The 24559-nt window shown below is 42.3% G+C and overlaps 2 protein-coding genes across 5 annotated transcripts in view; both read left to right on the top strand.

The window, feature by feature from the left end:
* The first annotated feature begins 361 nt into the window (after nt 1-361).
* Nucleotides 362-22589, top strand: SLC5A3 (solute carrier family 5 member 3). 4 transcript variants are annotated; one of them, XM_065067138.1, is made up of 2 exons: nt 362-584; nt 14310-22589. In XM_065067138.1, the coding sequence occupies exon 2, from the start codon at nt 14612-14614 to the stop codon at nt 16751-16753; it is 2142 nt and encodes a 713-aa protein (XP_064923210.1). In that variant the 5' UTR covers nt 362-584; nt 14310-14611; the 3' UTR covers nt 16754-22589. The 4 variants fall into 4 exon arrangements, with proteins under 4 accessions (XP_064923210.1, XP_064923226.1, XP_064923214.1 ...); XM_065067154.1 differs by lacking the exon at nt 362-584 and adding an exon at nt 607-929; XM_065067142.1 differs by lacking the exon at nt 362-584 and adding an exon at nt 10299-10598.
* MRPS6 (mitochondrial ribosomal protein S6) overlaps nt 368-24559 on the top strand; it is a 48075-nt gene continuing 23883 nt past the window's right edge. The window contains exon 1 of the mRNA XM_005511374.4: nt 368-584. Coding sequence (XP_005511431.2) covers nt 540-584 — 45 coding nt within the window. The 5' untranslated portion in view covers nt 368-539. The remainder of the gene's footprint in view (nt 585-24559) is intronic.

Below are 24559 nucleotides of genomic sequence, written 5' to 3' on the forward strand. Positions count from 1 at the left end.
GTGTGTGTGTGCACGGAGGCGGGCAGCGAGGAGGCGGACACAGTGGAAATTTCCACTCCCTGCAGCAGCCGCAGCCGCCGCCGCGGCGGGAAAGAGGAAGGCGGGCACAGGCCCCGAGCCGCCCCGGGGGGAGGCGGTGCCCACGCCGCGGCTCAGCCCGCCCGGCTCGGGCACGCTCCCCGGCGGCGGGTGTCCCCGTCCCACCCCCTGTCTTCCCCCCTCCCGGACCGGGGCAGCCCGCGGGCGGCCGCGGCCCCCCGGCGGGCGGGCGTGTGTGCGGCGGAGGCGGCGCTTGGCGCGGGCAGGGGGCGGCGCGGCGGAGCCTGCGCAGCTGCCGGCGCCCTTTAAGCCGCGCAGCCCGCCCGCCCGCCCGGGTGTCTGTGCAGCCTGGGAGCCGCGCGGGCAGGAGCCGCCGCCAGCACTGCCGGGGACGCGCCTTCCTCCTCCGGTCGCCCCCATCTCCGGCATCGCCGCCGCCCCCTCCTCCCCACCTCCTGCCCTGCCGTATCCCCACTCCTCCCGCCACAGTCAGCTCTAAGATGCCCCGCTATGAACTGGCTTTGATCCTGAAAGCCATGCAGAGGGTGAGTGAGGGAGGGGAAACGGGAGGGAGGGAGCCAGGTGGGACCTGACAGACCCCCAGCGTCACCTCTGTGCCTCCTCTCACCGCCGCTGCACGTCCCGGCGGGGCTGGGGGCGGCCCGTCCGGCCTCTGTCCCCGGGGCGAGCCCTGCCCTTCCCGCCCTCCCCTCCGCGCTCTGAAGCGGAGTTGCGCAGCGTGCTTCATGCTCCTGGCTGTCTTTCTCTTCCTTCTCTCCCCTTCCTCTTTTTTTTTGTCTTTCTTTTCCCCCTGCACCTTTGGAGAGTTTGCTTAGCTGCTCCCCTAGAGCCGCAGTCCCCTTCTCTCCCCCCTCTCCTTTGGTCCGCAGGTAAGCAGATGCCACAGTTAGCGAAATAGATCAATTTCTCCTTCTCTTACCCTCCCCCCCACAGCCCTGCCTGGTGCAAGTGAACTTAGCCCTTCCCTTGTCCCTATACGTTGGTGCCAGCACGTCCCCCCCTTTTCTCTGCAGCACCAGTCCTTTCCATTGCCGTCTGCTTTACCCCTCACCACCCCCCTCCTTCCCGTAACCTGTGATGTCTTTGCTGGGCACCTTGTGAGGTCTCAGCAGTCCCACACCAGGTCTCCTTGCCTCTGGGAGGCCTTGCAGTGAGCCTTGGTGGGGGAAAGCAAGGACTTGCTCTGGCAAGCTTCCCCTCGGTGGGCTGCAAGCTCCCTGCTTCTCCAGCCTGCTTCTCTACCAGGGAAGTCTTAAGAATGTCATTTATTTTTTTTTTCCCCCTTGCCGTTGTTAACACCAGTTGAGCTTTGCTGATACAGCTGGCCGTATTGCCCACAAGAAGGGTTACTAGCCGTTGCCGCTGTCTTTGGTGGCGTGATGATAAGCCGTGATGCGAGAGCGTGAGGTTATATGATGCTCTTTCTGTTTTAGAAGAGCTGAATCAGTGCGGGGGGGGGGGAGTGGTGGGGTGCGTGTACTTGTGCCTAAAAATAATAATAAAATAGAAACGTCTCTGCATAGATGGGACCCTTTATTTGGAAAATAATAGCTGATACTGGATCTTCTCTAGTACCTTCTATAGCCTTTGTTTATCTGCTGCTTTCCAGCTTAATATGCAGTGCTGGTGTTGGAATGTAGCGGCACTTTGGCTAGGCTGTAACCCTTATGGTCTGACCCAGTGTGGACACACTTGCTGTTGTATTTTAACCTTCATTTAAATGAACATGTATATTTGTCATAGAATAGCTGGAAGCTAGATAGCATTGCTGCGTTTCTTTTGTAGTTAAGGGAGCATGTCTTCGTGTATTAGATGTGCTACATATACTAGTACATTTCCATTCATTTTACATGTAGCATCCACATGTCAGGGTTGGCTTTTTTTTTAACTTGGCTGAACTGCAGAAGCTGTAGTAGACTTCTCAGGTGAGTCCTCTAGTGGAGAAATAGAGCAACTGGGAAAAAAATTTGGTGACTGCTGCACCACCTCACAGAGCAGCATTCATGCTGACAAAACACAGCTGCTTCTGGTGGACTTGGGTTGGCAACATGAGTGGTTATGTTTTTTTTTTTTGTTTTTTTTTTTTTTTTTTTTAATTCCCCTCCCTCCCCTGCCCTGTGTATAAGCTGTAGGTGAGGAGATGGTAAGGTGCTTTTTGTATACGTGCTGTTAATGTGGGAGATGCATTATGCTGTGCAGGCACTATAAATGCAGAGCAGGACAGAAAACATAGCAAATCTGGCTTAATACTGAGACACAAATACACTGACTACTCTGAAAAGGTGCCATGGAGCACTGTTCTGGTGGATGGGGTCTTTGGTTCAGAGGATTTGAGCACAGAGACACAGGGATAAGCTTTTAGCTGTAAGATGCTTCTAATGAGCATCGATGCAACCTTTTCCTCTTTGAAGTTTGAGTCTTTAGTATATTCTTTACTGATAGATGTATCTTAAGGTGTTTTCAGCTTTATGTTAAAACACTTATGTTTTGGTTCAGGTGTACTGCTGTTTCTAACCTTGTTGTAACTCTAAAATTTAGGGAGTCCATCTCTAGATGTTGTGTTGTTAGTGTGGTGGTTTTTTTTGTTTCTGTTGCTGTTGACAATACACTAGATCTAGGTGTTTTTTTGTGTTCCAGTATCTTGCTACTGCTGCCTTTCTTGTATAATGAGAACACTTGAATTAAAAAAAAAAAAATAAAAAAAATTACATGATGCTACTGAATCCTGGCAAAGGGGTTGCTCTAATGACCTCTATGGCAGTGCATAATCTCAACCATAATGCTAATTTAAATTATTCAAAACATAAAAACCTGCATATGGGGCTAATAAAACAGCATGAAATTGTGGAGTGACTGAACTCCTTCCTGTAGAAGCTGTGGAGATCATATATAGTCTGAAATAAATTACATTACTTCTTAACATTGGTGTATCCTGAGGAGCTACCTTGGGCAGGTGTTCACCGTCTTGCCATGTCAGTTCCTCTGTGTGGTGGCTGTGTGCTCTGGTGCCTACTTTTAGTCTGAGGCTTGAGCGAGTGCTGACTCTTCTCTTGGTGTCCGTGGCATCCTTCCTCATCTCTGACAGCTCCCCTGCCTTGCAAAAAAAGAAGGAAAAAAAGTGAGCCCCTGCTGCCTGGCTTCCTTGTGCTTTAGGGCTGATGTTAACTCCTGTGAGCTCCCTGTCAGCTTAAGCACAAACCTTCTCAGAGCTATGGTCTAGTAGACTTTCACAGCTCTCTGCAGAGGCAAACTTTGTGATTCTGTGGCGTTTCCCTCACCCACAATTGTTTTTAATAGTTACCTTGGCATTTTTGTAGATCTGGGCTGAATAAATACCTCAAATTCATTTTTGTTGCTTTAAACTCTGTTGCTCCCTGGCACTGCTTGCGTTCAAGTTGGGGATTCCTCCTCATTAATTTCTTGCATGTGGCTTCTGTTGTGAACCATGAAGTTGATTGTGCAGCTGGTCCCCTCCCTACCCGGCTGGCCTGGATGTGATTGTAGGGAGAGCATGACCCCTCAGTCCCACCTGGTGCTCCCATGTCCCTTTGATTCTTGGCAGACCTCCTTAGAGCCTCTTCAGCTTTCCTTTTGTGTATAAAAATGCTACATCCAAGAGCTTAGAGGGGTTTAAAAGGGGAAAACTTTTATTCTCTAGCATTGTCACCAGTTGTCTGTATGTACTTTTCACAAAAGCTTGTGACTTTATTCTGAAGGCAAAGCTGAGCAGCCATTTTCTGTCCTGTTTTGTAGGTAGGGTATGATCAGGTTATTGACTTGCACTAGAAATACTATATTTGTAAATTGCTTGTGGACAGATGCCTTGATCAGCAGAGACCATAGTTAGTGACTCACAGGAAAACAATAAAAGCACCCCCAAAATAATACCCCCCCCTACTTCTCCGCAGTATCACTGTATATGAAAAGTAGCTGCAGTGAGGGACTTGGATTGTGTTACTCTGTGTGTCAGTGTATGAAGAAGATGCTTTGGGGAAAGAAAGGTGTGAGGCCAATGAAGTGACTCGAACTTCAGGTGGAAATAATGAATTTTGTCCCTGTGTGTGGCTTTCTGCACTCCAACGTGCAAATGACAAATAACACAGGGAGTTTGATGGCAGACCTGTTATCAGTACCATACAGAAGTGTATAAACAATACGTTGCCGACCCTCAAGAGCCTGAGTCAAAGCCTACAGTTGTGGTGAAGGTAGAGGTGCAAAATGAAGACACAGCTGTTTGTGCTCTAAACTTACTATTTATAGCAAAAGATGAATTTCTAATTCTTTCTAACTTTCTCCCAGGGGACTCATCTTCGTCTTTCAGCAGCGGGATTATGGCAGAGCAGGACCTTCGGCAGGAAGGGGTAGTGACCCGCTAGTGAATTAGCAGGAGCTGTTGCTTGCTGGAGAAAGGAGAGCTCTTCAGGGAGGCTTCCTCTTCCTACCCTCCTGGTCCTGCCAAAACTCCCTTGAGAGCCCGGGGAAGGAAGTTGGGGGGGGGTGGAAGGGGAAGGAAGAGCTGGAAATGGCTTCCTGTTGCTCTGATGCTGTTTTGCAGACTGACCACAGGGCGGCAATGCGAGACACCCTCCAAGGAAAACTGGCAGCCTAGGGGACCTAGGACAGACAGACAGAGGAGGTGGTTGGTGTTCCCATGCTGTTCTTGCTGCTGCTCGACTCTTGTGAGCTGGGACATCCATCTTCAGCAAAACAACTTCATAACTGGAACTGGAGTGAATGGACAGTCTGGAAATACTTTATATTGGAGTATTTCACTAAAAAATAAGGAAGCTTGTCAGTGTTTTTAGTGGTGTGCTCTTCTCTCACTTTGCCTGTAACAGGGACAAATACGTAATATGTGATATAGTCTAACACCTAATTACCTTGCTTCAGCAAATACCTGGACTAGGAGATTCATCCACTCACCTCTTAATGCTACAGTGAATTTGGGCTCTCAGTTTGACTCACATGTTCACACAATATAACTTATCTTCAGCATCTGTTTGTTGCCTTTGGAGTGGGTTGCTGCATTTCAAAAATTCCCCACCTGCTGTGGAGATTGTGAGCTATTTTAGGAAAGCCAAAGTAATGGGCAGTAGTGTTGCTTGACATTTTGACTATTACACTTGATTGCTGTGTAGGCAGCTGCAGCAATTGGGCTTTTGGTATCTTAGTTGCTAGGAAGAAGGAGGGGAGAATGCAGAGGGCAATAAGCAGGCAGATACTGGTTTTGTTTTCTTTCTGGTGAACCTACCTGTTCTTACAGTTGAATTGTACATCTTCCCTGTCCTCCCCTCTCCCCTTAGCAGGTTAAAATTACACAAAAGTTTTCCTCTGTTTCCTTTGACTTTCTTAGGCTGAAACAGGCTCCACTTCACACTATAATGCCAGCAGGGTAAGGACTTTTGTATTAGCATAGTGCTGGAAAGAAGACCAAAGAGTTAGAACTAGAAGACAAGATTGGGAAACCAGAGGATCTGACATTGACTGTCCTGTAGGAGTCCGCTTTTTTGTTTTCGGCCTTAAGCATTTCTGTAAGAATAACTGCATTTTGAAATGTATGATACAGATAGCATTTGAGAATGAAAAGTGGCAATCATTAGCCAAGAAGATATCAGTCTTAAGACTTGAGAGTGGTCCTCTTCAAAGTTTCCGCTAAGTGTGGGATATGTGTTTGGCTTGGGTAAGGTGGGAGGTAGAGAATTCTTATTTTTTTTATGAAACAGTTTAAGCCGTTTTATAGCAGTTAGCTAAGTGAATTTGGTAAAGTTGTCCAAAGTGACTACTAAGTTGATGGCCGGAATAAGGGACTCAAAAGCCTCTTGGTTTGTACAGGCTTCTGCAGCGTATTGAGTGATGTGCTTGAGTGAGCATATGTAATGGGGTGAACTGGTTAACTCGGCTACTTTGGATCCCTCAGCTGTAGAGCCACAGGATTGTGGGCAGGCTCTGGTGTCCATGCTGGGTCTGACAGACTTCAGTGAGATTTGGCTAGCTCCTCTTCAGCAGGCAAGAATTGTGGCTTAACCTTTAAAATACAACTTCTCCTCTTTGTACCCTTTACCTGCTTAGTAATGTGCTCTTCTGTCCTTGCTGTGTATCTCTCCTTGTATGTTTGCTGTGTGTATATATACATGTGGGTGCATCATGTATATGTACAGAGAGATGCTTGTAAACATCAGCATGAGAGCAGATTGTCCTTTAACTGTTGAAAAAGAAAGGAGGACCTGTTGTGTTAAAATAGTGTTATTGTTCTCTGTTGTTGCAAAAACCCTCAAAAGTGACTGACTCTTTTAAAGATGTCTGTTATATCACTTAGAATAAGCTGTTAAATTAATTCAAGTATGAATGTGCGTATATATTTGTTGTTTTCTAATACATCATACCATAATTTGTAATGATGGAAGTTCTTGCTTTATTTGCATATTCTTCTAATACATACATATTCTTCTAATACATACAAACCGCAATTTGTAATGATGGAAATTCTTGTTTTCTTCGCATGTTCTTTCTGAAGCTGATTTCTTCAATTCACTTGTTCCAGAGCTGTAACACTGGAAATTTCCACCCCAAAATTATTCTGGTGGTTGTTGATTATTGATGAAGTAACTTCTGTTGTTTTTTGGAAGACTCCAGCCAGAGCAGGCTGCTAATTCTTTGAGCCGCAGCTGCCCAGACCCTCTCTGCTACAAGTCTGTGGTTTTATAGGAGTTGCTTATGCAGAAGCAGTTGCTTGATAGAGCTGCATATACCAGCTTCCATGCTGCTTATCTGAGGGGCAGCAGGAACCACCAGGCACCAGGTTGTTCCTTGTCAAAGCTGCCTGCCCAGTGGACCAGCAGGAATATCTCTGGTATGCGTTTTGCAGAAGAGTTGATAAGAAGGTAAAAAGGAGGACAGATGGGCAAAATTTAACTAGTTATGTAGAAGTGTGACAAAGATGGGAAGTAAAAATATGGAAAATAAGGCAAGTGAAGGGCCTGTACTACAGGGTCACTGGTGCTGGAAGTGAGATACTGCAGAAATGCATTTCTCCTGGTGGGATGAAGGGAGGGAAAGAAGATGGTGTAAAGGAAGGGTCATGATCTTTATAAATATGAATGTGAATAACTACATAGGAACTATTTTTCTGCTATTTCTCACATATTTTTAAATTCTGGTTTGTCCACTTGCAAGCCAGTCTTTGTGCTTCAGTTGTGCAAACATCCAAGGAATAGGAGTTAAAAACAAAGGTGTGTACAGAACATGGATACAAGAAGGGAATGTGTTCAGTGGAATTGATGTGTTTGAGGCTATTAAAAGAAAAAGTTGATGTCTGGTAGCATTTAATACAGGTAATCACAAAGCTTGATGTAGAATAGCACTAGTTGTTTTATAACAATGATGTCTTTAAGACTTCTTTCCCTAAGAAGGATCAGAAATCTCACAAGAGCATCTGGCAGACTGGGAAGCTTGGAGGTCCTCAAACGTAAATTCTAGGTTTGTGTGCCCTGGAGACTTCTATCTCCCCTTTCAGTAAAACTTGTGATGCTTTATGTTACTGGAAAGACTGTGGGCAGCCATAAATATGATGGGAACTTGAAAAAATTCTAAATAAGCTTAATGAGTCTGTTGTAGTGAGGGTTTTTTTTCCCTTCCTAGTATTTTGCCCTGTTGCATGATGACTGACACACTGATCCTTTCTCATTCCCCAAGTAACTTCTGAAATCTGTGCTCTCCCAGCCAAGATCCTCTTCAAATGAGGTGAACCAGCATATTTTTCTAGGCTAGCAGTATGACAGTTACATCAGTTACTGATGAATGGTGATAACGACCAACTGGATCACAGCTTTGTACCTTGCAGCTAAAGAAAAGTGTCATCTTCAGTAGTGGTAGAGATTTTACAGCACTTATCTGATGGTGTGTTCCAGAAAACTTGATTGTGTGGTCCCAAATCCTCTACAGAAATCAATTATGTACATGTTGATGCTTTTTTTTTTTTAACCCATTCTCTTGTTGCTGTTCTTAGTGACTAAGTACTTCATCAAACTAATTTAGGTAAATAGTACTTGCCAGTGGCAGTAAAAATGTTTGTGCTTCTGAACTTCAGGTTGTGACAAGAAGGAATTTGAGTCTTGAGGCTCAGTGTCCCTCTGCAGCTTCCAACTTAGTGTGTCAGCTGATATGTTGACACACTTACCTCGCAAGGAGAATTCTGCTTGATGCCACAATCATCTATTTTTTTGCCATCTCCTGGAGGAGAAACCTTGTCCTACCTCCACTAAAATGGCTTGCTATCCTTCTTTGCCCTGTTGTGCTCTTTACTTAGTTGCTGGTGGCCACGTGCCTCCTTAGTACCCTCCTTCCTCTTCTGCTTCCAGTTCCTCTGTAGGTGGAAGAATGTCACCTGTCTGCAGTTGCAAAGAAAAGCACGGTTTCCTTGCTGAGGGATGGAGCTGCCTATTGTGACAACCTGCCTTTGGTCATTTGAGCCTCTGGTAGTTATCTGCTTGAATTACAGCAGGGGCATGAATGATTTTCTTTGTTTGCAAGGGAAGAGTGGCCTGGTTCCTCAGAGGTGCTGAGCAGCAGCTGTGCTTTCTGCTCCCTTTGGAGAGCACAGATAATATCTGTCATCCATGTAAACATAAGCCAATTCTTTGGACTGATAAGGGGAAAAGAAATTACTACATACACATTTTCTTTAAACTAATACTCAACTTAAGCTGGTGGACTAGTCTTTCTCAAGGCCTGAGTAAGATCAATAAAGTATGTCTAGCCAGGCATAGAGAAGACAGTCCTTCTTTCTGGTGTCTCTGTTTTAACAAATAAAAGAACTTTCTGCCTCCTTCTGTCTTCTTCTTCCTCCTCTTATGTATTTGGAGTTTTCAAAAGAAGCAAATAATTCACTATTCCTGACAGACTGCTGGGGACTGACTCATGAGGAAAGAAACCATTCCAATGTGAATGCCACAGGCCAGGCAGTGGTGTGAATTGACTTGCTGAGGCACTGACAGTGGTGCAGGTTTCAGAAAACAAGCCACCTTCCTCTGGCTTTGCAATTCAATAGTACTGTACTTGTGTTTACGCAGTGCCGAATGAGCACTGCAATAAAGCTGCAACCTCTTTTGCTTCCCCACCCCCCTTTTTTTTTTCCTTCCCCCTTAGTTTGTGCCTTGGTGGGAGACCTAAATAAGTATATACACTTGGGATGTGGGGAAGAATGGTTAAAACCAAAACCAACTAAATTGATCTACTACTCTAATGCTGTCAGTTGCAGTGCCCTTCAGCTTCTGTTGGCCTTAGGGTACTCCAGTTACTACTTCCGTAATAATCACAATAGCATTACGTTTCTGACTGGCAAATGCAGCATAGTTCTCTGTTTCTTCTGCTGAACTGCATGCTGTGAGGTTACTTATTTCTTATGTCTCCTTCAGAAGTCTTGTAGAAAAGAATCAAGAAGAATATATTGCGGAGCAAGCTTCTTTTTCTGATGCTGCAATAAAATGAAGACCAGAACTGGAGCAATTCATGAAACCCCAGGCAAAAAAAGAAAAGGCATTATGTGTTCATAACAGCTCCTTTGAGTGACTGACTTGAACCTTGCACCTCAAATTGTTGTTGTTTTGTTTTTTTGTTTGTTTTTTTTTTTTATGACAGTGATGATTTGTAGAGTTGCCTCTGCGGCACCTGTGTTCTCCAAGGCCAGCAGAAGTGTCAATGCTGTACCACATTGGGGAAGCAGAGCACGTGTGGCAAACAGGTTAGTCAGGTTGCTGCTGGTTCAGGTAACTTGTAAATGTGGTACTCTTCTATTCCAGCCTGTTGAGCTGTTGAGAATGCCAGTCCAGACCTTAACTCAAGTTATTTATTAGAATGCTACAGGTCAACTTCTGTCTCCGAGCTTTCCTGCTTCTTGCAACGTACCCTATTTGCCTCAGGTGGGATTCCTGCCCGGCTTCTCTGCCCCATCTCCTGGTTTTCAAGGCAAAGTCCTGAAACAGCAGACCTGGATGTTTAGGGCTCTGTGGAACAGCTGGCAAGGATAGCCCCTGCCTTCTCAAGGGCATGTACTCCAGAAGGATAAGTTGGTGTGTATTAGTTATTCCACGAAGAATATTTGTGCTCCTTTTTTTTTTGTGTTCTAGAGTGCTGCAATAAATGGAACAAAGCTTTTTCCTTTTTTTTTTTGTCTGAGATAGGCTACCTCAGAAAACCTTGGGCTTACTGTGGAGCAGTGGACAGGTAGGAACTCGCTTGCGTGTCCGTAGCAGCATGAGTAGGCCAGCCAACACACTCGAGAGGTTGGATGTTTTACAGCCCTGCTTAGGGCTTGAGACTGTTCTTTTTTGTCGGGGAGAGAGATTGTCATGATTCTCCCTATTGGTGTTGAGCCTGGCAATCTGGGTATGTTTCTTTAATGCAAATGAGTTGTTCAGCAGGCAAAATGCTGCTGATTTGAATTAACATACACCTGCTTGAAGAAGGTGGGAGCAGAGGAGGAAAACATTGCATCTAAGAAAGAACCTTCAAACTACTTTGAAGTCTAGCAACAAAGCTAAGTATGTATACAATTTGCTAACAAATTATAGCAGCGGATACTCCTGTGTGATATATAGGCATCTGCATCCTCAAATTAACCCTTAAAGCGTTGGCTGTTGGGACTGACTCTTTAATTGCCGGAGAAAAGGGAAGTCAACTGAGAAACTTCTCTTCTGCTGAGAAGAGCAATAGACTGAGCAGAAAACAAATAGTTGCTTTAGGGCTGGAGCGGTTTGATTCTGGCATATTTAAAGACAGTCTTATTAGAAAAGAACTGTGGAGAAAGTTTTTCCTTTAAAACAACCATACAAGTTTCTACTAAAAGTCCCACCCTAAATCTGCTTTGCATTGTCTAATATCTCTTCAGGGAATTGCTTGAGACTTTTTTTTTCTTAAAGGACAGGCTGCCCATTGGAGAGACATATGCATTGTTTCGCCAAAGCTGTAGCCTTCTGTCTTCAGACAAGAGGGAAGCACATTGTTTTGTGTCTTTGATATGATCCAACCAGAAAACAGCCTTAGCAAAAAAAATTCACAGTCCTTGGCAGCAGGACTGTCTTTCTGTCTTTTTCTTCTGTCAGTGCCACAGTGTACGCTGCTCTAATAACTTGAGATTAAACTCAGATGAGGTGTCTCAAAAGTCCTTCTTAAGACTTGAGGTCATAACTTGCTGAAAGTTCAGAGCGACGAGTCTCATTTTTGTAACGAAAAAAGAGTTCCAGGGTTATTTTAGAATTAGGTCTAATAAGAAACTGGTACAAGAAGCTACTTTAGTACAGCAATTTAGTGACAGTGCAGCAGATTTGTAGCGGCTACTGAAAACTTTCCACCTTCCTTTTAAAGCAAGCTGAACCCTGCAAAGTTCAGGCATTGATGGCAAAAGTGATGGTTGAGGTCTCTGTGGACTGTTTATTTCAAATGCATGGTCTGGCTGTACCTTCCAGTGGAAAGTGCTCACAAAACTTCACATATTATTTTGGTTAGAATGAGCCCATTATAGTTTGGCAAGTATCCTAATTGAGAAATGTGAGAATTCAAGGGCAGCTGCATCTTGTACACTTCTCAGAGGGGTTGAACATGCTTGTAATAGTTGTATTAGGAGCTGGGTATCTCTTCTATCAAATAGACACAGGTTTAACAAATATGTCTGTGATTTATGCAAATTACTGTATATAGTTTTGCAAGGTCATTGATTAACCTACAGGGAAGATGGTGGGAAGTGAACCAAAGTTCAACTCTGTCTTCTGTAACAGAGTAGGACAATAGAAGAGGGAAGATACTGGTTATTGCTATTTGTTTAGCTTGCCCATCTAATTTTGTGTGTAGTAGTTTTTCTTCTGTTCACTGTGTCTGGGTAAAATCTCTTCTTCCCCTTCCCTGAAAATATTTGTAGTTTTGATATAAACACTATGAAATAGTTGCATTTAAAATTTAGCTGAGTGACATAAAAGACACAGCACCATTGAAGTGTTACACAAAAGTTCTTAAAACTAAGAATGGTACATTATCATTGTATCTGGTGGTGTCATATAATCTAAAGTGTTTATAGTTTTCTATTGAATTAAACTAATATACCATTTAACTCCTGTCACATCTGCTGGTGGGGATAAATGTGAATTCTTCTATGGAAGAATTTAAAATACATCTGTGGTTTGAGGCTTATGAGCATGGTAAATTTAGCACACTACTGTAATCAGTCCATTTTGTGCCATGTCTCCGTAGTCTCATTATTGGCTGTAACTCCAGCAGAATGAATATCTATTCTCATGCGAGTTTGTGGTGGTGGTGGGGAACCCTTATTATCTTTTTGATTCTGAACTGCTCTTGAAAAACAGCCAGCTCATACAAATAACATGATTGTGAATTTCTCTGTAAGGCTGAAGTTGTGGTATGCTGTTAGCTATTTTAAAAATACATCTGCCTTAATGAGAAACACACATTCTTTTATCAGTACCGTTGCTGCCTTTAGTGCTGCACAAAGTAGAGCAGAGGGGGGAGTGTGTGAATTTTCAAACTTAATTATAATTTTTACTAGGGTCTGAGAACTTGTAATGTTTTTATTTACTTTTTTTTTTTTTATTAACAAAATGAATATGCTACAGGGATGCTAAACAGAAACCACCCAAATATTAAAATATGTTATCTGGGTGTTTGTGTTGATCTTAGGTGGAACTAGGGAAATGTGAGCTTTAGCATTGTGCCAAAGCACTTTGGCAAATGAAGTCAAAGGGGGAATGCCTGAAGTTGAAGAAAAAAATGCAGTGATTTTTCGTTTGTTTGTGCCTGCATTACCTTTACTGGTGAGTGGGGAAAAAGGAATGGAGTCAGACCCTGTTCCTTACTCTTCTGCAATAATCTTCAGTACTCAAGATTTGTGTTTTGGTCTTTAAACTAAAGTGGATGTTAGCTGTGGTCTTCTCTTCCCTTGCTGTGCCCATTTGTTGTAGGAAGTAGAAGAATCGTATGTCCAGCACTCTTTAAACCCCTTAACTGGTTTTGGGTAGGTACAGGTAAATGAGACCTCCCAATGCATAAATACAAGCTAGGAGCATCCTGTCTCTATGGCAGAGGTAGGAACCGATGTGCAGCTCTTCAGTGCCCTTTCCTTTCCCACCTGCCTGGTTGTCTGCCAGCAAGTCTTTTATTATCCCCTTCTGTCCACTTTGAGCACTTCAGTCCTGCTTGCCTAGATGACTACCCGTTTCCTGACGTGCTTTGGTAGAATTGGGCGTGACTTGGGATTTGGGAACAGAGCAGCAGGTTGTGCTCTGCCTCCAAACCTTCTGCTTCTGATGTTAGTGGTCCTCTCCATGCTTGGATACAAACAGGCAGCGCAGGGAACAGCGCTTCCTGGCATACCAGCAACTGTGACTGCTGCCAAAATCCACCTGTTTCTCCCTCCTGTGCCCCAAAATCCTGAAACCACATGGGTGTGGGTATATAAAGGCACATGGTAGACAGAAATACCCTGAAGTTGAATGTCAGGTGTAGTTTTGCTTTTATCACTTGCTTGAATGGAAGTTTTTTTTCACGTAGATTACATGGGATATGTATGAAGAGCTTTTGGAGTGAAGTGTTACTCTGTGATTGCACCCAGACAGGTGCAAATTTGCCTAGAACCTAAGGAATAACCTTGATTCTTCAGCTGATCTTAAATTTATGTTGTTTTTTGACAGCATTGTGATTTCACTTTGATTTTTAGCTTTAGCAGCCGGCTGGTGTCTGAAGTGCATGCGTGTGATGCCAGGACCTGTCAAGATTGATGGGGTGCAGTGCTAGAGCAATACAGGAACTGACTAGCCGGGTTAATGCTCCTTAGGGGTCATTTGTTGTTTTTGCCTTTTTTTTTCTTTCTCTCCATAAGGTTGCTTGAAAGAGGAAGGCCTGATTAGTGTTTTGAGAAGTAGACTTTGAAGTAAAGAAAAATAAAATGTATTTCTGTTCCTTGCCTTGTTCTGGGGAATTTGGACCATTTTAATACTCCAGAATTGCTGTGTCCCTTAAGGTACTTGTAAACATTAAAGTTGACTTGAAAAAAGGCATTACTACTTAGTTCTACAAATATTTAATTGTGTGTATTATAGATTGCATAAATACAGCAGGAAATATAAGGGGAAAAAAAAAATCTGTGGTGTACAGTCATTGTTTTACTAGACTTCAAATTTTTTCTCATTACTTCATGAAATTCCTCTCTAATTCAATCTTTGTCTTTTGTCTTTGCTGCCTTGCAGGGTTGGTACAGTAGGCCTCACTAAACTTAGCTGCAACTAAGAATTTCTCCTACATCAACTGAGTTAAGGCTGATGCTCTTGTGGAATGTGGATTAAAAGTGCGTACTAAGTTCCAAATTTCCATTTGAGAAGCGGAGAAAGTAAATGTACCACAACCACCAGCATCAGGACAGCAAACCAAGGGACAAAGAATTTGATCCACAGTGTTGATATATGTTAACTGGTTCACGTGTTGCTTAAAAGACGTTGGCTGGGGGGCGAGAAGTGGACGGCAGCTGTGCGAAGTCATTTTGTTTACAAAAATGAGGGCTTCTTTGGAAACAGCAGACATTGCCATTGTGGCACTGTACTTCGTGCTTGTAATGTGCATAGGTTTTTTTGCCATGTGGAAGTACAATCGGAGCACCGTAAGCGGCTACTTTTTGGCAGGGCGTTCTATGACCTGGGTAGCTATTGGTGCATCTTTATTTGTGAGCAATATTGGAAGTGAACATTTCATTGGGCTCGCAGGATCTGGAGCGGCAAGTGGATTTGCAGTAGGTGCATGGGAATTCAACGCCTTAATGCTTTTGCAGCTTTTGGGATGGGTCTTCGTCCCAGTCTACATCCGGTCGGGAGTATACACCATGCCTGAATACTTGTCCAAGCGTTTTGGAGGGCATAGAATTCAAATATATTTTGCAGCGTTGTCTCTAATTCTTTATATCTTCACGAAACTCTCAGTTGACTTGTATTCAGGGGCACTTTTTATTCAAGAATCGCTAGGTTGGAACCTCTATTTGTCGGTTATCCTCCTTATTGGAATGACTGCGCTGTTGACTGTGACTGGAGGTCTTGTGGCTGTCATCTACACAGACACCCTTCAAGCTCTGCTTATGATTATTGGTGCCCTCACACTTATGATCATAAGTATTACGGAGATTGGTGGGTTTGAAGAAGTTAAAAGAAAGTACATGTTAGCGTCACCAAATATTACGGCTATCTTGTTAACCTACAACATTTCCAATACCAATTCCTGCAATGTCAACCCAAAGCCTGATGCTCTTAAAATGTTGCGTGAGCCAACAGATGAAGATATTCCCTGGCCTGGATTTCTGTTGGGACAGACCCCAGCTTCTGTCTGGTACTGGTGTGCCGATCAAGTCATAGTTCAGAGAGTTTTAGCTGCAAAAAACATTGCTCATGCCAAAGGATCCACTCTGATGGCAGGCTTTTTAAAGTTGCTGCCGATGTTCATTATAGTTGTCCCGGGCATGATTTCACGAATACTGTTTGCAGATGATATCGCCTGCATTAATCCAGAGCACTGTTTCCAAGTCTGCGGGAGCAGAGCTGGATGCTCTAACATTGCCTACCCACGTTTGGTGATGAAACTGGTGCCGGTTGGTCTGCGGGGACTGATGATGGCTGTGATGATCGCTGCACTGATGAGTGACTTGGACTCGATATTCAACAGTGCCAGCACCATCTTCACGCTTGACGTCTACAAACTCATTCGGAAGAGCGCGACGTCTAGAGAACTGATGATTGTAGGAAGAGTCTTTGTTGCGTTCATGGTAGTTATAAGCATTGCCTGGGTCCCGATAATTGTAGAAATGCAAGGTGGTCAGATGTACCTTTATATTCAAGAGGTAGCGGACTATTTGACCCCACCGGTGGCTGCTCTGTTTCTTATGGGTATCTTTTGGAAGCGTTGCAACGAGCAGGGTGCTTTCTATGGCGGAATGGCTGGGTTTGTTCTTGGAGCGATACGGTTGATACTGGCGTTTATCTATCGTGCTCCGGAGTGTAACCAGCCGGATACTAGGCCAAGCTTTATCAAAAACATCCATTACATGTATGTTGCGACAGCTCTGTTCTGGATCACTGGCATTGTGACCTTTGTGGTGAGCCTCCTCACGCCTCCACCTACCAAGGAGCAGGTTCGGACAACCACTTTCTGGGCCGTGAAAAACAGGAATGTAAAAGAGAATGCCGCAAAGGGGGAGCTGTACAAAGTGCAAGAAAAGAGCATCCTCAAGTGCAATGAAAACACTAACCATATCATTCCAAATGGCAAATCGGAAGAAAATCTTAAAAATATTAAGCCAGAGGATATTAATCTTCTGGTTACTTGCAGAGATGACAGCAACCCGGTGATTTCTGTGAGTCACTCTGAAGTCGAGACACCGGTTGATTGTTATTCGAACGGACAAGCGGCTTTGATGGGGGAGAAAAAGCACGAGGAAGAGACGGATGACAGAGAGAGACATTTGAAATTCATAGATTGGTTCTGTGGCTTTAAGAGTAAAACCATGAACAAGAGAGCTGTTCGGGAGATGGAGGAAGAGACTGTTTGTTTACAAATGCTGGAAGAGACTCCAAAAGTCAAACTATTACTAAATACTGGACTGGTCTGTGTGTGTTCACTTGGAATATTCATGTTTGTCTATTTCTCTTTGTAAGTGAATAGTGAACTTTTAAGGGTATGGCTAAACATACAGAAGTTGATACAGGTCTCTGGAGACTTTGTTTGTTGTTTTATTGTTTTTCTTTTTTCCTTTTCAAATAACATAACTGCAACCAGGCATTGTTTACGCTATAATTGTAAGATCAACTCAACTTTAGCCTATTTAGAGACCATTTGAGACATGTTGTCCTATCTCTGCTGAAGGCAGAATGTGTCATGTGGTGTCGTCTTTTTTCCCTTTTTGTCCTTTTTTTTTTTTTTTCCCCCATTTGCAGCACTAACCCTTTGTTTTTCCGTATATACATGTATAAATATACCAAAGGCAGGCAGGTGGCTGCACTTGAAGTCAGGCAGTTACAGAACTCAGTCGGCGTTAGAGTGATGGTAACACGTAATCATTTACCGATGTGTAAAATCTAAGTGATTAAAGCTCTGTCAGAAGACCTTTCTTTTAAATGTAAGGCTGTGATGCACATCATTGTGTAGTCATTCTTTGTAACATAGCTGTGTTACCTTGGCCAACTTAGCACTTTTAAATTTTGCTCTCTGCTTCTCTCCTTTTTTTTTTTTGTTTCTCATTTCTCTTATGGCAACAACAGGATGATATTTTGTCACATCTTGTAGCACTTAAAACACAACAGCTGTTAGCAGCTTTCTGTCTTATTTCTCTAAGAAAATGTTTGTCTTTTTGATTGTATCCACTGTAAATTCCATTACTGAAAAGTTGCTCTATTTAAAAAGAAAAAAAGAAAATAATAAAAACCAACCTGGAGATGACAAACTGGCAAGGGAGGAGAGGGGAAAAGGGGGAAAAAAAACCCCATACTCGTCATGTCTTTTAGCATTTTGAAATAGAAGAGTATAGGTATTCAGCTGCTTTGGTCCCCAAAGATTTAGGACATTAGGGTTAGCCTCTCTCTAGAGAAAAATCTGTACATTGGTTCTACCACACGGGAAGAAGAGAAGTGTGAGATTTTGCATGCCTTCAGTTTGGTAAGCACACTGAAATACATCTTTTTACCTCTAGCTGTGTACATCTTGAAGGAAATACTCTGCAGCCCTACCAGTGCTGCATACTGAGTCTGTAAGGGAAGAAAAAGAAGTGAGAAGACAAGAGAAAGGAGAATTGGGGGAAAGAGGTGGAACTGGTCCTTATTTTCCAGAGTCCTTTTGCCTTATACCTTCTCCCACTTTGCCTTTCACCCTGTCAGACTTTTTTTATTAAGGAATGACTCCTAAGGGATTCTGTGTTAGGAGAGGAGGAGCACGTGCCATCCTAATCTGTGTCGGCAATTGAGGTCTGTCCTTACAATTCTCCAAAAGAAGTGAAACTTTTCCCAGGCAACCACAGACTGTCTCGAGATGCTGAGGTTTCTTCCTCTGGAAGGACGGATGCCCGAGGTAGTGATGAACGGGTTGCCAGGTGTGGAGGACATGTCTGTGCAGCAAGTTGATGGAGCTCTGCAGTCCAAAAGGTTGCAGAGCTCGGTCCGCTTCACCCTTGATAAAAAAGAATGTGTCGCCATCCTGGGTGCTCTTGCCCTTATGCTAATCCAAGTCAGGGCCTGTTTTGGGGTGCAGAGGCCAGCTGACAGCATGTGGCTGCCCTCGTGGTATTGAACTCCCTTACCTCCAGGACAGAGCGGTCGTATCCAGGCTTCCCATGAAAATAATTCCTCCAGTTGTCTTTGCTCCCAGGCTTGTCTCAGGACTTGTTTGGAAGAGCTTGAACTAGCTAGGCCAAAAACGGTGCGAGGGACCATGCTGTGACAGTTCAACAGCATCGATTCAAGGGTCCAGAAATGTTTCCTTGGCACATAAACAGGAACCAATCCCAATGGGTGAAATAGTTCTGTTAATCTTGCCTTTGACTGCTGCTGGGAGTTTGCTTCCCAGTACAGTGGTGCTGTGAGCTGCAGGCCATCCATACAGCTTTTAGTAGTATGTACAGTGCATGTTTTCAGATGAAATTATTAACTTACATTTTTGTTGAGTGTTCTGTTTTTTAAGTCAATTGAATCCCATTAATTCTGAGACTTTTAAACAGAGGCTGAGGTGTCCCACCTTTCTCCACTTTTAGTTGTTGCTGCTGGAAAGCAGACTACTCAAACTGGAAATACAGTAATAAGAGTAGGAGCAGTGTTGCAATATATGTAGAAGAGGAGAGTTGTTGTACTGGAGTCTTGATGTTAATACCAATGTGATAAGAGGCACTTACGGTGTATGTGACTGGCTTTGCTCAGAAAAATATCTGAAATCCTTTTTAATGGTAAAATCATGGTGTGTGAAGTATCTTAATAGCATCTCAAATTAATTCTTTAGGAAGGAGAGTACAATAAGATAGATGTAAATCATACTTCATTGTTTCTATGCAGAATAAAGTAATCTATGGCAAAATTTCATCTTAGTAGGCTGAAAAGTGACAACTTGTAGAGGGTAAGGACAAGTCTCAGTCCATCAAATACCTTCTTGAAAAAGCTGGGACCTGGCTAGTAAGCCTAATTTGGCACAGGGAAAAAGAGACTGATGTACCAGGCAGTGTCCCTTAGTAACGTGGCATGTCTCTTTCTATTGGGGCTGGTACTGGGATTTTCCAGACCAGTCCTCTTTACTCTTGATATTAACAAATGTGTTGCCACTTGACCTATGAAGCCAGGTTAGCTCAGGGACCCTTCTGCTTGGCTGCCATTGCTTCATCTGTGCTTGCTTGCTTCCCAGGGCGCCTCATGCGGTTATGAAGCTGAAGGCATGGCTTTTGTTGCCACCTGAGGAGTGATTTGCTTAGAATAGCTTTTTCCACCTTGTTATTCCTCCTCTCTTCCTCCCCAAATAAGCTACTATTTAAAGAGAATGCTGTAAAGAGTTAATACGCAAGATGTCTGTGTCCTGTGCAGCATAACTGCAGTCGGGTCCATGGTGAAATTATCCTTTGATTGTGGTAGGGAGTCATTATCCTTTGCAAATGTACCGTGCAGCCTTTGACTGTTGAATATGAGATAATCCCTTCTCCCAGTTAAAGTATTTTCACTTTCACTAAACTAACAAGTTGCCACATAAATCTCTGTGGTAACTGGCAGTCAGTCGGGATCTTAATAAAGTAATACTTTGCATCCCCCCATCTTTAGACCTATTATCGTGAAGATTTTAAACAGATTATTTCTTCAGTGCTTTTCCTCTTAAGTTGTTTAAAAATGTGTTTCTATGCTACTCTCTGCCTAATGCCGGCCTCTTCAGTCATATTCTGTTTTCATGTCTTAGAGGTCATAGATCTTGCTAATGTTCTTTGGTGTGTGTATAACCACTTAATAAAAGGCCTTTATTTGAAAACAAACAAACAAACAAAAAAAACCCACAACAAATTATAAGGCTTCAAGCAAACTGTCTATTGGTGAGCGAGTACCTTGCCCTGTGTTGTGGACCTAAGTATAAGAAGTTTCTTGAGGGTTTTTTTTTTATAGCGTAAACATGCCTTTGCTAATTTTCTGATCATGATCTACATGGGAGGTGTTAACCCAGGTTAATAAGTTTTGGCTTAAACACCGACTTTTTGGTGCAGTAAAAACTGCAAGAGTGTCTCCCATAATGGACAACCACTTCCATAAATTCTGATTCCTGGCCTCCTCCTTGGTGGGACTGACTAGTCATGCAGGGCTAGATCCAGGAGGACACGTGCTTCTGTCTCGCAGCGATTGGTTTATTTATTGCCTTGAGCTTAGAATGACAGTCTTGGAAAAATTATTTTTATTTTGGAATGACACCTTTTTGTTGTTATTTCCCTTAACTTATTTTTCTGTTAGGGTATTTGAATTTTCTCCCAGAAATTTGTTAGAAGCCTTTTATTTAAAAAAAAAAGCAAAACCAAACAGGCTTCTTGGGAGCTTAATAGCACATTCTGGGAGTTTGTTCTTATTTAATTTTTTTTTTAATGAACGATTTGATGCTATTCTCTGACAAAGTTTTTTTGTTTGTTGGTTTTTGTTATTTTTCCTGTTAGCTTTTACTAATAGCTGAAAGGAAATGGTAAGAGATTGTAAGAAATTAAAATGGCCTTCAATATACCGCTTGTGTATTTTCTACTTCTCCGCCTCTGTGGTCCCCTTCCCACCCTAATCCCCGAAGGGCCAGCATGAGACTTCTGATGCAAGTCATGAGAGTCCTGTAACTGAGGAGTGAAAAGGGTTTCCCCTGAGGTTACAGTGAAGTGGGCAGAGCCATCACAGGATCTCTGCCCAAACGCTTAAAGCAGAAGATGCTTACAACTTTAAAACGTACAGCTTTATTTTTTTTATATATATATATTTTTTTAAATCCTAAGATAAAGGAGGTGTTGGGAGATGCTCCCTTTCAGAGAACAGGATATGCGGGAGAAGTTAGAGTTGCTAAGCTCTAGCTTTCTTGAGGAAATCTTTGGATTTAGCATGTATAGCGAAGCAAAAATACTCATCTGTTAATTTGGTATTCTGTATGTTCTGTGCCCTTAAATGTAATTGTTTTGAAAATAAAACTAACCTTGTTATGTGATGTTAAAAAGCTGACTTGTGTGCAATGTTTTAATTTTTTTTATGAAAATGTTTGTATATAATTAAATGGTTTAATGTGCTTTAACTGGCCTAAGGTAAAGAGTAGTCCTAGAATGTAAACATATATAATTAGGATTTCTGATTTCACTGTGAGATCTCTGAACTCTCTTGTTTTGCGAAGTGGTTTGTTTTGTTTACAAAACACTTTCTATTATTTCTTTTATGGTGTTGGTTTAAAGGCATTTGCTTCACTTCTGTTCTAATATTGAATTCATGGTATAGTGACATCTGGTGACACTTAGCATTATCAGTTTCACTGTGTAAAGTCAGACACTTTGAGCAAAAATGGTAATGATATGACAATTCTCTGTGTCTATGAATACACGTTTTTAAATGAGGTGGTTATAAAAATAGTTGCTGTGCAAAATGTTAGTAGTCTTCTTCAAGAAGAAAGCAAATTTTCTAATATCACTAGAGCAGTCTCTTCATTTGTCTTATTTTTAAAGCACAGTGTCAAAAGTGATGCTGCTTTACCTTGTATCTCTGATATAATGTTTTTTTAGATATCTGTGAAGTATTTTTGGTTTTTGTTGCTGTTGTATTTTTCTGCAGATTTTATATAAAATACCAGTTAATGAACTGCCTTTTTGTTTTTTTAACTATTAAATACATTTCAGACCAAAACCAAATGATATCATATAGCATTTGAAACCTGCCTTTTCCTTGTCCCTTTATTTTTGTTCGTTTTTTTTCTTTTTTTTGAAATAAGCCAAATGGACATGTAGATAAGATCACTATAATGGATCCAGGTCTCTTTTGGTAAAGTGTTATTTAAAGGTCTGTTAAGATCTTATAAGACAATATACTGAAAAATATTGTAGTAGGAATATAGATTTAGAAGTGTTAATGAGATTAATACAGCTTAATTATATTGTAAGTTGCTACTGTCCATAATGACAAGCTTTTTGTCATAGAAACGATGTATGATAAATTAATTTTGGTCTAGTGTATAGAATTATCATATTGCTATAAATCTTTGAAGTAAATCTGAAAAATTTTCATAGTTAGCATTGCTGGCCCTGTGTATACTGTTCTTTGTATACTGTATGCATATTATTTTGCCTACTGCATTAGTCTTCAAACTAAAACTCTTATTAGAGAGTATTTGGATACTTCAGACTGTGTTTCTTGCAGTTTACATTCCTTTACCATGGCATTTTGTCCTGTCTAAAAGTATTGTATGGAAATGTTTAAAACTTCTGTACAAAGTTTCAATAAAAATAGAGAAAAAAAAAACCCTGAAACAGAATAGATATTTGTGAAGCTGTTTTGGAGAACTTGTCTATAATTACATCATACATAGCCCTACTTGCAGTAAGCATTACATCCCTGTATATATGTGAAGACACTTCTCGTTTTGTCCCCATTATTAAAAGGCAGACCTCTTGTAGCAGAGTATGGGCATTTGGTTAGAGAAGTAGAAAAAGACTGGTGTGGTGTAGGTATTTTTTCCCTCCAAAACAAACCCATAAAGACTTCAAGAAGAACGTAAGGATCCAAAACTTGGTTGTGGAGTTTGGCTGCACAGCTTAATGGTGATTTATGTTGTGGGAGCTGGGACTGGGGCTTGGCTGATCTTTCCATGACTTGCCTGCAGCTCCAGGTGGTGGCAGGGCAAGGTGAGCCCTCTGAAGCATCCCGTAGAGCAGTGGCTTGAGTGTAAACCAAAATGTAGGTGAACCCTCCTTTAGCAAGAGCAGCCTTGGATATAGTGCAAAATTTCATGGTGTTTTTTCTCCTCCTTTAAATGCTCCATTCAGCTATTGCTTAACCAATTCTTGAGTGGGACAGGCACCTTCTTACTTGTCTCTGGAGTGTCCTTCAATACCTCCAGTTGTGCTTCAGTATTCCTCTGGGACTGCCCTAGCCTGGCTGCCTCGGTGTCAGTCTTGTGTTTATTTCTGACTGCAATATAGAAATTGGTCCTGGTGCCCAGGGTCCTCCAAGTAGTCTGTGCCAGCAATCATGCTCTGAGGATGATGTATGTGATGCTGTTCTCCTTTGTAGGAAGCAGTTACTGCTTGTGGTCGTCAGCACTTAAGTAGCTGCCTTTAGGGAAGGAAGGATGCATTCCCATGATTTTTTATTTTTTTTTTTAAATTTGAAAAAGATTAAAATGCCAACACAGTTTTGGAAGAAAAGGCCAAATATGAGTATACCACTTCCTTCTCCACCTTGTCCCTCCCTCACAAGGATGCATTTGAAATAAGCGTGGTGTCAATCATGACTACTTTGTTGTCCAGTGGTGACAGTTCAGCAAGGAGAGGGATAGGCCTGGTGGTTAATCACCTGTGGATTGGGGATGGAGATGAGATGTTGACAAAAACTGAGAAGGACACTAAAGCCAGATTTTCAGCTGCTGAGGAAATGCTGCATTCATCAGAATTATTCTTGGTATTCTTTTTTGCTGTGTTTTAAAAGAAAAGTGGAAGCTGTTGGTTGGTTGAAGGAGCAAGTACAAAACACACTTGGAGAAGAAGTCTTGGATTGGGGATAAAAAATAAGCAGAGCTTCCAGCCTGCAGACTTGGTTTGGACTTATAATTTCCAGGAGGGAGTGGGACTCCTGTGTTTTTATTAGTTAGCTGATAGTTAATTAATTGGTTTTCTGATTAGTTTATTAGGTGATTATTCAGTGAGCAGCTTTCCATTTCATTGATTTTTAAAAGAGGCTTAGAAAGCCTTTTTGTCATGAGTTGGTTCCATTTGTGTTGGCAAAGACCCTGTCAATCCCAAGTTTACTGATGTCTGAGGCTTTAATACTTCTTTCGGTGTGGAGTCGTGGCCCAGGCAATTTGCGGGCAGGCTTAATAAACGCTGCAGCAGCAGCATTTATTTTGAGGGTTCACTGGAAAAACCCAAGGAGATGGTGGTAATGAGTACTCTTTGCCTGTTTGTTCTGAAGTGAGCTTCTTCTCTTTGGATGTGGCTGTCCCCGTTTGCCCTGTGCTTGTTCTCATGCCAGGAAAGTGAACAAGCCAGGAGGTTTCAGCTCTGTGATTTCTTCCTGCCTGTTCAGCGAGCACATTTAATTGAGTTGTACTTAGTGATTTGCTTTTTCAGTGTATTTTTTGAGGTGTTCATAGACTGATAGGAAAAAGGTGATAATTTGTCATTATGGTTGTGATGCTGATAACCCTCAAACTTGTCAGCAGCTACTTTTAATACTTAGCTGAATAATGAAACTAGTTTTAAAAATCAGCTTTATGTATGTCAAGGGTT

Source organism: Columba livia, chromosome 1 (assembly GCF_036013475.1).
Source record: "Columba livia isolate bColLiv1 breed racing homer chromosome 1, bColLiv1.pat.W.v2, whole genome shotgun sequence".
Lineage (NCBI taxonomy): Eukaryota > Metazoa > Chordata > Aves > Columbiformes > Columbidae > Columba > Columba livia.

Excerpts from the sequence above, each read along its gene's own strand:
- SLC5A3 (XM_065067138.1), top strand. The coding sequence starts at position 14,612 with ATGAGGGCTTCTTTGGAAACAGCAGACATTGCCATTGTGGCACTGTAC.